At 42.6% G+C, this 18,563-nt stretch overlaps 1 protein-coding gene across 3 annotated transcripts in view; it reads right to left on the bottom strand.

Annotated features, from left to right (window-relative positions):
* Window positions 1–10,821: 10,821 nt before the first annotated feature.
* The window catches only part of rfx3 (regulatory factor X, 3 (influences HLA class II expression)), a 70,311-nt gene continuing 62,569 nt past the window's right edge, over window positions 10,822–18,563 (bottom strand). For all 3 annotated transcript variants that reach the window (XM_063013932.1, XM_063013935.1, XM_063013934.1), the window contains 4 exons: window positions 16,750–16,958; window positions 16,314–16,467; window positions 14,707–14,749; window positions 10,822–11,320 (listed from right to left, as the gene is read on the bottom strand). In XM_063013932.1, coding sequence (XP_062870002.1) covers window positions 11,079–11,320; window positions 14,707–14,749; window positions 16,314–16,467; window positions 16,750–16,958 — 648 coding nt within the window. In that variant the 3' untranslated portion in view covers window positions 10,822–11,078. The remainder of the gene's footprint in view (window positions 11,321–14,706; window positions 14,750–16,313; window positions 16,468–16,749; window positions 16,959–18,563) is intronic.

The following is an 18,563-nucleotide window of genomic DNA, read 5'->3' as shown; positions in this document are numbered from 1 at the left end:
GACACTGACATGGTGCTGGTATGAGTAGATAAGACACAGCAGCGCTGCTGGAGTTTTTAAACACCTCACTGTCACTGCTGGACTAAGAATAGTCCACCAACCAAAAATATCCAGCCTGCAGCACCCCGTGGGCAGCGTCCTATTACCACTGATGAAGGTCTAGAAGATGACCAACTCAAACAGCAGCAACAGATAAGCAATCGTCTCTGACTTTACATCTACAAGGTGGACCAACTAGGTAGGAGTGTCTAATAGAGTGGACAGTGAGTGGACACGGTATTTAAAAACTCCAGCAGCGCTGCTGTGTCTGATCCACTCACACCAGCACAACACACACTAACACACCACCACCATGTCAGTGTCACTGCAGTGCTGAGAATCATCCACCACCATCACAATAATACCTGCTCTGTAGTGGTCCTGACCATTAAAGAACAGGATGAAGGAAGGCTAAAAAAAAAAAAAAAAAAGTATGTAGAGAATCGGACTACAGTCAGTAATTGCTGAACTACAAAGTGCTTCCATATGGTAAGTGGAGCTGATAACATGGACAGCTAGTGTAGAAACAAGTAGGTGGTTTTAATGTAATGGTTGATCAGTGTATGTACGTATCTCTTAATGCTGGGCAGGGACCCATGAGAAGCTCCAGACTGTAGGAAGATAAAGAACAGTGTAGTAGGGCTTATTAGACACTTGAAGAGGCCCCGTTTGTTTTGCTTTTCCAATTAAGAAATAATCCTTGCTGAACCTTGCAGGCACAATTTGCCCAAATAATAAATGTACAATCAGACATCTGGGACTGGTAATAAGTGGTTTCTTTGTTTTGTTTGCTTTATCTTAAGCAACGCTAAGGAAGAGCTTCACAGATTTTCATATTGCACTTTCTTCACTATGCAGCACATCCATATACCGCCAATACCCAAGCAAGGCTTCAACAAAATAGCTGTGTAATAGATGTGGTCCATGTTTCTTGGTGCTTTGAGAAAGGCTGGCATAATAAAGCACAACTGATGTCTTTTCTTGGAACAGTGCTGGCTCAGATATTGAGGTACTGGGCTATTACCTCAATTAGAACAATCACATTTAAAGTCCACACACAGGGTAAGATGCTACTGTTGGGCTACTGTTGGGCCCTTAAACCAAAACATCAAAATGACCAAAATCATCATGTGTTAAATATTAAGATGTTTCAGACAAAAGCACTCAGTGAACAGGGAGATCAATAAACTCTTCAGTCACACTTTTCGTAAACTGACCAATTATGTTAGGGCACAGCATGAATGCGGTCCTTCCATTAGCAGACACTTACAGAAACGTTGCTTATGTGTAGATGCTCAGTGATGAGGTTTTTCTGTTTCCCAATCTTTCCCTTCTTGTAGTTTTGGTGCACTTGGTGTGAAACTGACAATCGTGATAGGATCAATATGAATGTTTAAATGAAACAGCTGTGGTAGAGTCAATGGTCAACGTCTATGGACGCGAAATGGATCAATTCGCTTAATAAGCAAATGAATTTATGAAGGTGTATACTTGAATAATGATAGACAATCTATTTACAATCTGTTTTTGTATACTCTCTATTATAGCATTTTGCAAATTTGCCACAATGCTAACTAGATGGTGAAGAAAGACATTTAAAACATGAACAATAATGGCGCCCAGGTGGCGCAGTGGGATATTCCACTAGCACACCAGCACTGAGATTCTGAACTCCTTGGTTCGAAACTCTGCGTTGCCGCCGGTCGACTGGGTGCCATCTAGCGGGCATAATTGGCAATGCCTGCAGGGTGGGATGGCCGGACTATGTGGGTGTGGTCTTCAAACGCCGTGTAAGAACCATGATTGGCAGATAAAGAGGCACCTGTGCAGAGTGCATGGGTGAAAAAGGGTTCCGTTAAGGGATGCACACGGGTCGGAGGAGGCGTGAGCAGCGATATACCCACCTCGACTGCAATCAGGGATCCCCCAGCAGCGGAAGACAAATTGACTATGCCGAATTGGGAGAAAATGCATAAAAATATAATAGAAAACAATAATTCAAAATGACACTATATTCAACAAGGAAAAGTTTATTAATTGAAAGACAAGCCACAAGTAAGTAAACAACACTAAGAAGCTAGCCTGAGCTCAAGTCTGAAATATTCAGAAAAACCAAACTAAATGTGTCTTGGATATTTCCTCTATTTTCCTCATAAACGACACACTAAATGTTAATATATGCCTTTATAAATATAAAAGTTCCCCAAGTTTTGTTATCCTTCATGTAAAATACACAATACAAATCACTCTACACATATCGGTTAGCTCTTACCAATTCTTCAGAGAATATAACTTACTAAGAGAAATTGAAACAACACACAAAAAAGAAGAAAAGAAAAAGAAAATACATACTGTATGTATATGTAAAGTACATCATTCAAATAAAAGAGAGAAAGAAGGTCAGAAAGAATCACAATGTACACTTTTGAACATATCTGTCATCGAAGTGGTTAAAGAAATGGCGAGTAAATAAATAACCATCCGTTCCATTTAGTTCCATATTTACAACTAAGACTGCTTTTTTTCCGAGCCGAGTTGCTCGGGAGTACCGCAACGCTTGTGCTTGCATTAGAATGCGCTACAGCAGGCCACGGCGCACTAAGTAAACTGTCAAATGGCACTTAAAATGTTCCCGAAGCATAAAGAAAAATGGAAACAAGCACAATCGCTCTACAAACAATAGAAAGAAGGAAAAAAAAGGACCTTGTGATGACGGAAATAGTGCAGCGTGATTTTAATTGTATTTGTCTGAAAGGGATCCATGCAGTTCTCAGTGACCGGAACACAGTCGTGCACCTTTAGAAAAGTGTTGTGGACACAGTAGAAAGACCTGAAACAGTTGGAGTAGACCTTGCTTAAGTGAGCAGCTGGAATCTTTATATTTAATTAAAGCTCAGTTCCAAATAAGTTGGGACAGTATGTAAGATCTCCAGTAAAAAAATCCTTTATTAGGATTATTAATGCTAGTTTACACATTTTGGTTACATTGAAGACATGACAGGTAATTACTGGTTACACAAGATTCATCAGTTCAAATTTTGAATGTCAAACACAGTCATGGACAATTTGGTATCTCCAGGTCACCTCACTTGCATATTTTTGGACTGTGGGAGGAAACCAGAGCTTTTGAAGGAACTAAACACAGACACGGGGAGAACATGCAAACTCCACACAGAACAAAACCAGGACCTTCTTTTTTTTTTTTTTTATTGTTCATGTATTTTCTTCCCTTTTTCTCCCTTTTTAGCGCGTCCAATTGCCAGATTGCCGTCATGCTTCCTCTCCACCAATGCCGATCCCCGCTCCGATTGAGGAGAACGAAGCTAACCCAGCATGCCGAATGCATCTTGCAGTGCAGTTCAGCGCTGTGTACGGAGAGACACACCCTGACAGCACTCTTTTCCCATCTCTGTGCAGGCGCATCAATCAGCCAGCAGAGGTCATAATTGCATTAGTTATGAGAGAGACCCTATCCGGCTTAATCCCACCCCTATCTGAACAACAGGCCAATCGTCGTTCGTGTGGCCGCTCAGCCTCAGCCGGCAGGCAGAGCCGTGACTCGATACAATGTATTCGAGATCCCAGCTCTGGTTCCAGCGTGCGAACCCAGGACCTTCTTGCTGTGAGGCAACAGTGCTACCCACTGAGCCACCTCATTTTATGGAAATATACATTGAAGTTTATGGTGTATGACATTAATGCCGGCAACATGTTCCAAAATCCAGAAAGGTTTGGACAGTTTATGGCTAGGCTAAGACATCTTTAATAGGCGATGGCTGCCCGCGGTCCAGATTCACCTCACAATGACCGTTCTTCATTGACATTCATGCTTTATATTGTTTAAAACTTAATTAATTGGTGTGAGAAGTTCATTTAAGCACCTTAAATATACATGCTTATGACAATTTAGGCTTTTTATTTGTTATTGTTCATTTGCATTTCACATACTGCTCAACTTCTCTGGAACTGAGGCTTGTATTTTGTACAGATTACTGCAGCACTGGGAGAACTGGGAGAACAGTTTGTCTGCCAGTGGAGGTTTAAGTGAAAGAAAAGGCACTGAAGTTTCTAACCATTGAAGCCGCCTTGCTAGACACTCAGAAGTCTTGTGTTCTTTACAGCCTTGAACTGATACCAGATTTTGGCTCCATCATAAACCCTGTTAAGCTCCCATCTAAACCAGTGTAAACTGCGAGCTGGCTCTGTGTCATTGACACATCTTGACTTGATGCATTTATTTACTGTACAGCACCGTTCCACACATGAATCACCCTGTAATTTAACTAGGTCTCGGCTTACTGTGCCATCTGACTCTGGAGTGCTTTTACACATCATTGACTGGCTTTAAAACCCAGGGTAAATGTACTCATGTAAAGGGGAATGTAGTGGCACTGCAGGGTCCACCACTTAAACTTGATCTGGTCAGATGGGGTCCATATTTTTTATGTGACCCAGGCAACACAAACAATGCATCTTACTCTCTGTGTTTTGCTCTGCACAATCTGGTCCCACTGTGGTTTACAAGATGGAACATAAAGCCTCCACAAGGGGGCGATCGCATACAGGGTTTGAAAAACTTCTCTAGAAGCACACATTTTTCTTCTTTGTATTTTGTTTATGCACTTTTCCCGATTGCATCACGCTTCCTCTCCACTGATGCCGATCCCCACTCTGATTGAGGAGAACGAAGCTAACCCACGCCCCCTTCGACACGTTCCCAGTAGCTGTATGCATTTTTTCACCTGCACTAGGCGAGTGCTAATGCGGATCAGCCCTGTGTACGGAGAGAGACACCCTGATCAGCGCACTCCTTCCCCGCCCATGTGCAGGCGCCATCAATCAGCCAGCAGAGGTCGTAGTTGCATCAGTTAAGAGGAGACCCTATACAGCTTACTACTACCCCACCCCTATGAACAACAGGCCAATCGTTGTTCATGTGGCCGCTCAGCCCAGCCGGATGGCAGAGCTGAGATTCGATACGATGTATTACTGCTGCGCCACCTGAGCGGCCTCTAGGAGGGCACTTTTTGTTGAGGGCACTGGATTGTTGTAGGAGGGTGACATACAGAATGACAGTCGAGTTACAGCTAGCAACGGTCCCTGAAAGCACCCGCAAAATTGCCAATGAATGAATAATATATAATGCACATTTCATATTTGTATTAAAGAGATCATATGGTGCAAAAATGACTAGACAGGTCTGTGATGACAGTCCCCCCCCCCCCTTTTTTTCTCCCACTTTAGCACATCCAATTTCTGCCCGTCAATCATCCTCTCACTAATGCTGGTCCCTGCTCCTGATTGAGGAGGCCGAGGCTGCTCCACGCCCCCTCCGACACGTGCACAGCAATCGAACATCTCGTCACCTACACTTGACGAGTGCAGTGCAGTACAGCGCTGTGTACGGAGTGCCACACCCTCTACCGCACTCCTTTCCCATCTCCGTCGTAATCGCACTAGTCTGAGAGAGAGTCCCCATCCGGCTTAATCCCGCCCCTATCTGAACAATAGGCCGATAGTTGTTCATGTGGCCGCTCATCTTCAGCCGGCAGGCAGAGCCGAGATTCGATACGATGTATTTGAGATCTCAGCTCTGGTGAACAGCGTGTGTTTTTACCGCTGCGCCACCTGAGCGGCATAATGACGCTTTTTAATGATGAACCCTGAATTTTGTTTCCCTATGGACTTCAGCAGATAAACAAGCTAATATATTTGGCGGCAGTTAACGAAATAAAACAGTCCATGTGTTAAGACACCAAGCATTTAGATAGAATCTAGCAAGGCCAGCTTCAATGGGATGTATTAAGCAGGTAGGTCATTCAGGGTATCACTAAGATACATACATGTGTTGTTTACAGAACGGATTAAAACAGGTGTTTTGTCGTTATTGGACGAGGCGGCGGGAGAGGAAAAAAAATAGCGTACAATTGTATACTAAAACAAAACAAACTGCAAATTCATGACATTCTAGCAGCACAATAAAAAAGGCATGCAGGACCAAAAGCACTTTCATTTCAGACTAACTAATGGCTGAGAGCTGTTCTCACTCCAGGCACAAGAGGAAACAAACAGAACATTCCACATTCATATCAACAAACTATCATCGAGTGAAGCGTGATTACGGAGAGAGTGGCGACACCACACATGGGTTGAAATAATCTCTGTAGGAGTTCCTGTCAGCTGCCTTACATTTGGTCATAGTGGCTAACAGCTCTTTGCATTAGAAAAAGTGACTGATTACATTTCACACATTGCACTCTGGGAAACAGTCTCGCTCATGATTATCCGTTAGTGTGAGGAACATCAGGGATTTTTTTTCTTCTATTAAGACCCGATGACGCGTTTGCGAGAATGTGAAACGAGCGTGTGTGTTAATATGTGGACAGGTCATACTTAAATCATGTGTAAACATCAACTGAAATACAGTACATCCACATGGAAAAAAAGAGGCAAGAAATAAAAACAATAACATCAGTAGTTTAGACAGTCATGTTTCCAGTGTTTCTCATTACATAAGTGATCAATAACAAGTCCAAGTCAAGTAACAAATTTAGAATTATCATAATGCAGTATTTCACACACCAATCAGCCATAACATTAAAACCACCTCCTTGTTTCTACACTCACTGTCCATTTTATCAGCTCCACTTACCATATAGGAGCACTTTGTAGTTCTACAATTACTGACTGTAGTCTATTTGTTTCTCTGCATGCTTTGTTAGCCCCCTTTCATGCTGTTCTTCAATGGTCAGGACTCTCCCAGGAGCACCACAGAGTAGGTATTATTTGGGTGGTGGATCATTCTCAGCACTGCAGTGACACTGACATGGTGGTGGTGTGTTAGTGTGTGTTGTACTGGTATGAGTTTTTAAACACCTCACTGTCACTGCTGGACTGAGAATAGTCCACCAACCAAAAATATCCAGCCAACAGCGCCCCATAGGCAGTGTCCTGTTACCACAGATGAAGGTCTAGAAGATGACCAACTCAAACAGCAGCAATAGATGAGTGATCGTCTCTGACTTTACATCTACAAGGTGAACCAACTAGGTAGGAGTGTCTAATAGAGTGGACAGTGAGTGGACACGGTATTTAAAAACTCCAGCAGCGCTGCTGTGTCTGATCCACTCATACCAGCACAACACACACTAACACACCACCACCATGTCAGTGTCACTGCAGTGCTGAGAATCATCCACCACCTAAATAATACCTGCTCTGTGGTGGTCCTGACCATTGAAGAACAGGGTGAAAGCCGGCTAAATAAAGTATGTAGAGAAACAGATGGGCTACAGTCAGTAATTGTAGAACTACAAAGTGCTTCTATATGGTAAGTGGAGCTGATAAAATGGACAGTGAGTGTAGAAACAAGAAGGTGGTTTTAATGTTATGGCTGATCAGTGTATCACCTGCATTTTAACTAGAAAGCATCTACAACATCAGATCTGTCTGTTTATTTAACATGTATACTTCTCAGCTGAAAGAACCTTGTTTCTTTCTTTTTTTGCACAATCATTGGTCCAAATTTCCACAACTGGCTTTTGTATCAAAACTATCAAAATCTTTCCAATAACATGGCATGCAGGCTGAATTCTGCTCAATGAATCGACCAAATGAAATAAAGCTACAAAAGCATCACCACCTGCTTAGTAGTAGCTAAAGGACACAGAAAATGAATCGATTTAGCTTCTTATACACCTACGTATACCTATATATATTTTCATCTTTATATTATAGCAAATAACAACTTTTGGTCCCCTTTAAAATATCCAGTGTCTGAAAAATTGCCCTTTTCATCTGACACAGTGCCAGTGCTGGTTCCAGTGCCAGCGTCACATCAGCAAACTGTTCTGCACTTTTCCACCACCCGTTGTTGGCCTAGAAGTAAGAGCGAGTTAAATTTAAGGCTTGCCATGTGATCAGTTTTTTGTGCGGAGAGTGAAAGGTGGAACAAACTACTAAAAACTGCAGAAAATGCAATAGAAGCTATTGCTGAATGGAACCGGCTGTGTTGCAAACCACATAAGTACTAGAGCAGAGGTTCCCTGTCTTTATGGACCCCTCATGTGCATTTTCTTTATTTTCATGGTCCTAACGCACCTGATTTAACTTCAACCCAGTTTAGTAGTCTGGTAATGCATTTAAGTCGGTGTGTTGGACCCAAGAGGGCATAAAACATGCAAGACTGGGGAACCCAAGGACAAAGGTTGAGAAACAATATACTAGAGGTTTATACAAGACTAATTGTTTTACACCCTTGCACCATTTCTTCCCACTTGTACTACACCTGCTTTGTTTGTCCGACGTCCCTACCGCAACATAAACCAATAGAATGGGTTTGTACAGGACTTTATCATTACATATTCAGTCTACACTACATTGACCTCATTTAAAGGTTTGTAGCAGGTAAAGTAAAGAAAAAACAGGTATTAGGAATATGTTAAAAACATATTGATGGGACAGTGCTAGCCTAGTGGGTACAGCATTGGGTTCTTCAGCAAGGCCCTTAACCCTCTTATCTCCAGGAGCTACAAGGTACAATAGCTGACCCTGTGCTCTTAACCCAGCTTTCAAACAGGCTGGAATATGATGAATAGGTATTTTATTGTACTGTACACCTCTTTATGTCTACATGACAAAGGCATTCCATCTGGTCATTCTAAAACCAGGTCAAAGTGGTCAGTAAGGGAAAGGTGGCTATTATGAAGAATTTAAACTAGTTGGTTTTGATTTGTTGGGTCACTGCACAATTATGCAGGTTATTTTACAGTCATGGTGTCCAGCATTATTTTAGGCTAAATGAATGGAGAGAAAAAAAACAAAAAACAGTAAAGCAGTGATTAATTACATGTAATTCTAAATTTAGTATTCAGGTTGATTAAAACTGCCACAAACGGTCAGGGTTTTTACTGACTGATTATTGTTGATTGATTTTTATTTGTCTATTTAAATGTTAGACAATTTATTTAGTTATTCGACTTCTACATCTCTCTTTACACTTGCACAGTTTGAGATACTCAACTGTGCTTTTATTACAGCTGCTACAATGTATTACTGACTACATTTCCCAGAATCCCAAGATTCATTTATGAATTAGTGAAACACACAGCTAAAAGGGAGTGAAAAGGGAGTTTTCTGTAAGCACAAGTAATTAATAGCACCTGATGCAACTTTTTCCATTATTAAAAATAGATAAAATGACATTCATGATTATCATTAGGCTGCTTTGCTTTGGGGTACTTTCTTCACCATTTCTCTGACATGCAGTCAGGGTGAATCTCCACTATAAATTGCCTGTAGTTGTGAGTGTGATTGACATCAAGCGTTGGGGACAGGCTCTGCACCACCAAAATCCTGGAAATGAGTAAGTGGTTTGGAACACAGCCTTTCCTTAGGCAGCTACATAAATTCTATGTACTTTCACATTTGCAAATGTGATTTCCATTTACAGCATTTAGAAGAAGCTTTTATTCAAAGCGACTTACAGTACTATTACAGTATATAGTCTAAGCAATTGAGGGTTAAGGGACTTGCTCAAGGGCCCATCAGTGGAAACCTGGCAGTGATAAGGGTTGACCCAGTGATCTTTTGATTACTAGTCCAGTACCTTAACCACTAGGCTACAACTGCCGTAAAGTCACTGTTACATTTGCAGTATTTAGCAAATGCTTTTATCCAAAGAGACTTATAGTACTGTGACAGTATATCGTCTAAGCAATTATGGGCTAAGGGTCTTGCTCAAGGGCCGAACAGTGGAAACCTGGCAGTGATATGGGCTGACCCTGTGACCTTTTGATTACTAGTCCAGTACCTTAACCACTAGGCTACAACTGTCCTAAAGTCTCTGTTACATTTACATTTGCAGCATTTAGCAGATTTACATTTATGACTGAACACAGTTCAAAGAATTGAGGGTTAAGGGCCTTGCTCAGGGGCCCACTGCCCTGTAGCTCAGCATCTCAAAATGTGATGGTTCCTACAGTTGGTTCCTAAAAAACAAACAGCTTTCTGGTTCACACTGGAACTGTGTCTGAGGGAAAAGGGAAACGGGAATGACAGTGATGCTCGAAACCAGTACGATGCAAGACACCAAAAATAAGGGGCTTGGGTCCAAGGGCTGGCACCACTGGTGTGAGGTAGGGCGACGGTTACGCAAACAACCTAACGGTTAGCAGACCGACACGAACATACATACAAACGCTGACTTACGCCTCGCTCAGGCTCAGAGGCGAGGAGAGACACACAAAACCAAAACCTACGCGACGGATTGATGACAGACCACAAATCCAGCCACGACACCAACCGGCAATGTGTGTTAGCACACGGTAGCAAAGGAACTGCTTCCCTCAGATGAAACGGAAAAGCTGTTGCTGGGTTAAGGCACTAGGATGAACCCGAGGTACATTAAATCCCTGACGTTAGGCGGGAGAGAGGAAACGAACAGCCAATCAAAACGCTTTCCTACGGTTTTTGGTCCAGTCACGAATAATAACTGCACTGTATATGTAGTGTAGACGATGCGAATCCTCTCAGAAGCTATAAAACAACGGATTTTACAAACAGAAGGCAAATGGGCGCTCAGATGAAAGCTCCAGCATGACAGTAGGTGAGCTGAGAACATTTTAGTAGTCTAACCTGCCTGAGGTTATAGCAGCAGAGTACACATGGAATTTCCCGCTCGGACACTAAGCCACATTTAAAAAAAAATTATCGTAAACAATGACCACAGAGAAATAAATAGAAAACAAACACACACTAGAAAATAAAGGTACATTCTAACAATCAGTGTTTTTTTTCCTGTGGGCTTAGTGGCTTGGATTTGAGATCTTCATCATTAAAAAAAAAGAAAAAAGAATGATTCCTATCGGCATTAAGGGCGTGTAGGAGTCGAACCCCTTCGCTCTGTTCTACAGTTCATACGAGCTGCTAGTGTTGAATACAATCAACTGAACATGAGAGAACGATGAAGGGACAGAAATGAATCGAACCGAAGGATGAACGAGAACCCTTCTGAGGGAGAGAAGAGCTGCTGGATAGTGTTACACAGAGGCGTAGGCGTTCCCCGCGCCGCCACAATGACGGATGGTGGACTGCTGCTGCACCCCCATCACACCCAGCATGCCTGGTTGCACCACACCCACCACCGAGCTGCCTCCGTCCGACATGGAGCCCACCTGCAGCACCTGGATCACCTCAGGTTCACATTTTTCCCGCTTGGCCAACGGCTCTTCCACGTCGTCTATGTCCTCGTCCAGCTCGCTGTCCAGCTCGCTTATCTCATCTGTAACATAAGAAACGGTTCGTAAAGGGATGGCTGTTATGCAAACTGTTAGCTGGTAACAGTGAGCATCTTTTAGTCTGATTGGTAGGACCCTAAAACCGGGTAGGGCCTGCCTAAAAAGTACTCGTCCATGTTTAAACACCCCCCAAAGGGGGGGCCTTTGTGTCCACAGAATTGGTTGGGAATTTTCCAAACTCCGATACCGGAGTCGTGTTTTAGACTTGCTAACTGAATTGCCGTAGGATTGTTAGTGTAACAGACCTTTCTGTGGTGTAGTGTGCTAACAATGTTTCATGTATGTGTTTACAGTGTATCACAAAAGTGAGTACACCCCTCACATTTCTGCAGATATTTAAGTATATCTTTTCATGGGACAACACTGACAAAATGACACTTTGACACAATGAAAAGTAGTCTGTGTGCAGCTTATATAACAGTGTAAATTTATTCTTCCCTCAAAATAACTCAATATACAGCCATTAATGTCTAAACCACCGGCAACAAAAGTGAGTACACCCCTTAGTGAAAGTTCCTGAAGTGTCAATATTTTGTGTGGCCACCATTATTTCCCAGAACTGCCTTAACTTTCCTGGGCATGGAGTTTACCAGAGCTTCACAGGTTGCCACTGGAATGCTTTTCCACTCCTCCATGACGACATCACGGAGCTGGCGGATATTCGAGACTTTGCGCTCCTCCACCTTCCGCTTGAGGATGCCCCAAAGATGTTCTATTGGGTTTAGGTCTGGAGACATGCTTGGCCAGTCCATCACCTTTACCCTCAGCCTCTTCAATAAAGCAGTGGTCGTCTTAGAGGTGTGTTTGGGGTCATTATCATGCTGGAACACTGCCCTGCGACCCAGTTTCCGGAGGGAGGGGATCATGCTCTGCTTCAGTATTTCACAGTACATATTGGAGTTCATGTGTCCCTCAATGAAATGTAACTCCCCAACACCTGCTGCACTCATGCAGCCCCAGACCATGGCATTCCCACCACCATGCTTGACTGTAGGCATGACACACTTATCTTTGTACTCCTCACCTGATTGCCGCCACACATGCTTGAGACCATCTGAACCAAACAAATTAATCTTGGTCTCATCAGACCATAGGACATGGTTCCAGTAATCCATGTCCTTTGTTGACATGTCTTCAGCAAACTGTTTGCGGGCTTTCTTGTGTAGAGACTTCAGAAGAGGCTTCCTTCTGGGGTGACAGCCATGCAGACCAATTTGATGTAGTGTGCGGCGTATGGTCTGAGCACTGTCAGGCTGACCCCCCACCTTTTCAATCTCTGCAGCAATGCTGACAGCACTCCTGCGCCTATCTTTCAAAGACAGCAGTTGGATGTGACGCTGAGCACGTGCACTCAGCTTCTTTGGACGACCAACGCGAGGTCTGTTCTGAGTGGACCCTGCTCTTTTAAAACGCTGGATGATCTTGGCCACTGTGCTGCAGCTCAGTTTCAGGGTGTTGGCAATCTTCTTGTAGCCTTGGCCATCTTCATGTAGCGCAACAATTCGTCTTTTAAGATCCTCAGAGAGTTCTTTGCCATGAGGTGCCATGTTGGAACTTTCAGTGACCAGTATGAGAGAGTGTGAGAGCTGTACTACTAAATTGAACACACCTGCTCCCTATGCACACCTGAGACCTAGTAACACTAACAAATCACATGGCATTTTGGAGGGAAAATGACAAGCAGTGCTCAATTTGGACATTTAGGGGTGTACTCACTTTTGTTGCCGGTGGTTTAGACATTAATGGCTGTATATTGGGTTATTTTGAGGGAAGAATAAATTTACACTGTTATATAAGCTGCACACAGACTACTTTTCATTGTGTCAAAGTGTCATTTTGTCAGTGTTGTCCCATGAAAAGATATACTTAAATATCTGCAGAAATGTGAGGGGTGTACTCACTTTTGTGATACACTGTACATATCAAGTGCATTTTGTCAATGGCAAAGTGTGCTTCTCTACACACGTGATCATCTCTGTGTAGTCTGTGCTGCACCTCAAAACAACAGTTAGTTAGTGTTTAGTTTTTAACGCCATGTCTGCCCTTTGGGCCATGTTCATGGCAGGAAAGGTTGTGATCTGTCTTTTATTTACTAATTTCATTTTACTTAGAGCAGTTATATCTGTTGTCTATGTATGTTCATTTATATGTATTGCTTCAGTTTTGTTAATGACAGGAATTTTAGGAGTGTTGTTGCTTTTGTCTTGGTAAAGAGTTTTCCTCAAAACAACAAGCCAGTAAAGTATTGTGCTCCTGATGGTTTGTCTATGTACAGTTTATTTCTTTCTTTATAAACCCAGCAAACTTTAAAAGATGCTGGGTTACACAAGGACCGTCTCCTAAGGCACTTGAACACTACGTGAATGAAAAACTTTAAATTGCTAAATACAAACCTTACATTTTAAATTTTACAGCAAATTGCATATTACACGGTAAAAGGCTCAATTCATGGTCCGTGACGCAATATGTTTACATGTACAATGATGGGCACAGCCATGCAATGTTTTGGCCCATTTGGTAACAATGGTGCACGTCACGGTCAGGGATATATTAAATGAAGAGCTTATGGCAGGCACAGTTTGATCATTTCTACTGCCGGCAATAAATGTACTGACATAAAGACCTGAGTGACTTCGATAAGCCAAATCATTGGTGCTAAAATCACTGGCAGTCAGTGTTAAACTACGGACAGTGGTCCGAGGAGGGACAAGCCAAAAAATCCATGACAGATTGCTGGATGGTTAAGACTCATTGATGCCAAAAGACATTACATATACAGCCGGGAACACGTGCATCATTTACACTGTAGATGAAAGATTGTTTGTTTGCTTGGCTATGTTAACACATTTGTGACATTCACCACAGGAATTGGTGTTTTATGCTAGTTTTATTGGTTTTCTATAATATTTTGAGTCTTATATTATTGAGAAATATGAGGATTTCTTTTAACATATTGCACGCATGTAGTCCTTGTCTTTCACTTCGCAAAGTGTGGGGTCTTTTCCAAATATTAAGTGTTGGTTTGTCAATCTGGAATGGCCTATCCTACATCTAGTGTAAATAACTTGGTCTGTACGTTTTCCATAGTGTATTTTTGGTCTAATTCTGATGTTGGGGTGAATCTCATGTATGTTATTGTTTGTTTGTGCATTCCATTTAGTTAGATGGAAGATTTTAAACCCAGCACAGGGAAATGATTTACATAAGTGCTTAAGCAAGCATCAGGGAATACATACAAAAGCATGCTCCCATTACCATATATGGACTTAAAAAATTGTGTTTATTGTACGCATCTGCAAACAAACTCTGCCTTAGATAATATCCTAATAATGTAGAGTGAAGAAGTAGTCACAGCTAATAAAAGGCTTACCTTTATCAATGTTGGTAGGTGACATGGTGCTCAGGTCAGCAAACTAGAAAAAAGGGCGACACAAATAGTCAGTCCACACTTGATTGCGCAATCGCTGTTTATTGGTTATTTGATATACCACTGTGTTAATATGTAGATATCATATTTCGCCAGAGGAGGGTCACAAATATCACTTGCCCTCTCTGACACACGAGTTGTACGAACCATATCTTTTCACCTGCATGAGGTGGGTTAATATGGGGATCCAAATTGCCATGGTACGGGTGCAATGACCAGCCAGCATCAGTTATGAGGAAACCCAGTTCAGTCATTGTCCCGCCCCTTATGCCAAGTTCACACTACACGACTTTCTGATTTGTCGGGTCGCTGTACAGTTCACACTACACGACTGAATCTTTTGCACTCGGGAGTCTTTCAGTCGGTGTATATTTCACACTACACGACTGATCGGAGATAGGGGGTTTCACACTACACGACCTATCACCAACTGGAATCGCAGGCGAGCTTCTCTGGTCTCCCAAACTACGTTTTGTCACGAAAACAAACGCAAGAAGTGACGAGGGCTTTAATGATACCACGTCCAAAAATGCACGTCAACAAGTAGCGAGTGATCAAAGTTGTTTGTGCGCTGATGTGCAGCGTAAAATCAAGGAGGAAAAATAAATGAATCTGAGTGGATTTGGCAACACGAACAGTATGGATTGTTCTATAGTAAGTTAGAGGTTAATTAATATTTTTGCAATGCAACGTTGGTGTTTTGTAGAGAACGATAAGGTCAGAAATACTGTAAAACGTGTGTGTGCCGGTGTATTCTGATATAAACTATATTAAGCCCCTGTCCCACCTGTTTATATTCCTCTCCTGCGTTTCCCCTCACACTGTATCCTGCGTTCTCATTGGCTGTTTGACATGTCACTCAGACTTGCACAGATCAGATATCTGACATGCTAGAAATCTCAATCCGGTCGCCAAGCGACCGCCGAGTTGCTCCCGAGCCGGCAAATCTAGCGCCGACCAGTCGCCGAGCGAAAATCAGGGCAAAAATCGTGTAGTGTGAACCAGGCATTAGGTGATGATGATAGCTGGGATTAATTGCCACGTCAACACGATTACGGCTATATACGTGGCATGTCAAGTTTCTGTTTCATATAAAGTTGATAAAGTTTTTAGAGGGCGGGGTGTGGCTTGGTACTCCCATCATTTCTTTTATCACATAAAGTGTACTAGTTTGACGTGAGTTAAGTAATTATGTATTTTCCCTGGTGAGGTCTTTTTGAAGAGATCTTTGATCCCGCCCCTTAGAGACACACAGCCAATCGTGCTGCGTCACAGGGCAGTGAAGCCAAGAGTGCCTGGGGGAAATCAACACTGACAGTAGGAGATCACAGATAGTAACCAGAGACTAGGTTTGAACCCAGGTCCAGTAAAACAACCACATCAATTGAACCCACTACCCTGTGACACAGCCAGGCTCCTACACAGACACACAATTGGCTGTGTGACTGTAAAGGGCGGGACAATTAGACTGCAAAATGTATATTAAAGTTACCTGAGGTCATCATAACTTTCTTTTTCTGTACAAGAATGATTCAGATAATGAAACATACCTCTCCCATAACCCCTATGGGTGTCTCTCCCGTTGCCTGAGCGACGCGGTGCTCCACCAGGTAGAACATGTACTCATCGTAGAGCAGCCGGATCAGGTGGAAAGAGCCAAAGCTAGCAGCGCTGCGCAAGGTCAAGTCTCTGATCACCATGGAGCTGCACATGAATAAGATCAGTCATGAATATATGGTCAGTCATGCTGCTGGCTTGTATTTGCAGATTTTTACTATTAAACTTGTTTTACAGTTAGGGTTGCTTTTAATGCCCTAATATAAAATTCCTCTGCCACAGACTAGCACCCATCTCTGCAGACTCATGAAAAGTTGCCAGCTGGTTCATACAGGGCTGACAAAAAACTATTCAAATAATGCTTTAATAATAATAAAAGACTAGAAGAAGGGAGGCTGTGTAGTGTGAGCTGATGTGTGGTGTACTTGCCTATAAAAGGACCACTTGAGCAGGAACTGGCGGGCAGCTTTGGGGAAAGTGGGCCGGTCCTCATATGGTCTGAGCACTTGAGTGACCACGTTATCGAGCCAGGCGGCCCACTGCTCCAGAGAGCTCTGCTGCTGCAGCGTGGCCTTAAAGTCCTGCTCGAGCCGCTGCACCATGCCCTCCTCACACTGGCACACCCACGATGCCTGCTCCTACACAGCAACACACAGAAAACTCAGTGGTGCTACACCTACAGCAAGCTGGGACAGCAAGTTCTTCCATATCAATGAGCAGGAGGAACATCAGATGCTAAATCAACATTCAAACTGGGTTCATTATTAAACGTAGATGTTCTTTCAGATTAATGTTTGCATATTGTAAAGCACAGCACATTAAACAGTGATGTAAATGTACATGTCAAATCACATTATTGTTCTGGTTATTACATAGGGAAAGTAAACAGTGTTTATTTAAGAAGCTTGTGCCTTTAAGAAACACTGGATTGAATACCATGTCCAACTTTTCACTTTTTATAGCCATCAACAGCATCTGGCACAACTCTGGTTGTCTTGCTGAAATGAGGGGCTTTCCGGTAAAACATGCGACCTTGATGATGTCAATGGTACCATTACACACATGCAATTCTGAGATTTCTATGAATTCCCTTAATCTATTTACAATATTATGTACGATAGATTGTAAAAGACCTGAATTATTTGCAATCTTGCATTTAAGTGTTTTTTTTTCTATTTATTTATGCATTTTCTCAAATGTTCCTCCCGACTTAGCATATTCAATTTGTCTTCCACTGCTAAGGATCCCTGATTGCATTTGAGAGAGGTATATTTGTTGCTCACGCCTCAGAACCGTGCGCAGTCCTTAATGGACCCTTTCTTTTCGCCCGTGCACTCTGCACAGGCGCCTCTATCTGCTAATCGGGATCCTTGCACAGCGTTAGAAGACCCCACCCACATAGTCCGGTCCTCCCGCCCTAGCAGACATAGTAGCCAATTAGAGTCTGCTGCAGGCACTACCAATTATGCCCGCTAAATGGCTCCCAGCCGACAGGTGGCAACACCGATTTTCGAACCGAGGAGTTCAGAATCTCGGCACTGGTGCGCTAGCGGAAAATCTCGCTGCGCGCCTCATTGAAGTGACAAACTGACAATTCTCACTCAACATTTATAATAAAGCAGTCAGTCATGACCCACCTTAAAGGCTATTATAAAGGATCCATCAAAAGCTTAATCATCTCTGTATGAAATCATGGCACCCTCACCTGTTACCACCTCACCTGCTTATTAAGAAATGTTTCAAAACAAACATGCTGCAACCTATTTTACTACTAGTTTGCCTCCGTCCCAAACTATTTTATGGCAAGGACAGGTATTTGAACTGAATGTTCATATAAATTGTTTTAAATTTAGACTTCCTAAAAAATTAACAATTTTAACTGGAGGAATCCTCTCAAACAGTACTTTTATATTCTCGACGCTGTAACCAATGTCTCCGATAGTAGAAACCATAGCGCATTCTAATAAAATATGTTTAACTGTTAGGGGATTAGCACAGAATTGACAAACTGGTGCCTGCTCGCCAACCAGGAGGTGTCGGTGGGTGAGGGCAGTATGGCCCATTCGGCAACGGGTTATAATCGTCTGGTCTTGTCTATTTAAAAAGTCTCGATTGTGTGAAACACCGATGTTGGGAGTTATTTCATGTAGTTTATTTTGCAGATTGCTGGACCACTCTTCTTGCCATTTCTCTCTGCAGTAAACTTTGATTTGTGGGTAAGCATCAGTGTTGGGAACGTTTTT

The sequence above is a fragment of the Trichomycterus rosablanca genome, chromosome 18 (genome assembly GCF_030014385.1).
Source record: "Trichomycterus rosablanca isolate fTriRos1 chromosome 18, fTriRos1.hap1, whole genome shotgun sequence".
Lineage (NCBI taxonomy): Eukaryota > Metazoa > Chordata > Actinopteri > Siluriformes > Trichomycteridae > Trichomycterus > Trichomycterus rosablanca.
Note: the sequence above shows the minus strand (reverse complement) of the source record. Positions and strands in the feature narration are given on the sequence as shown.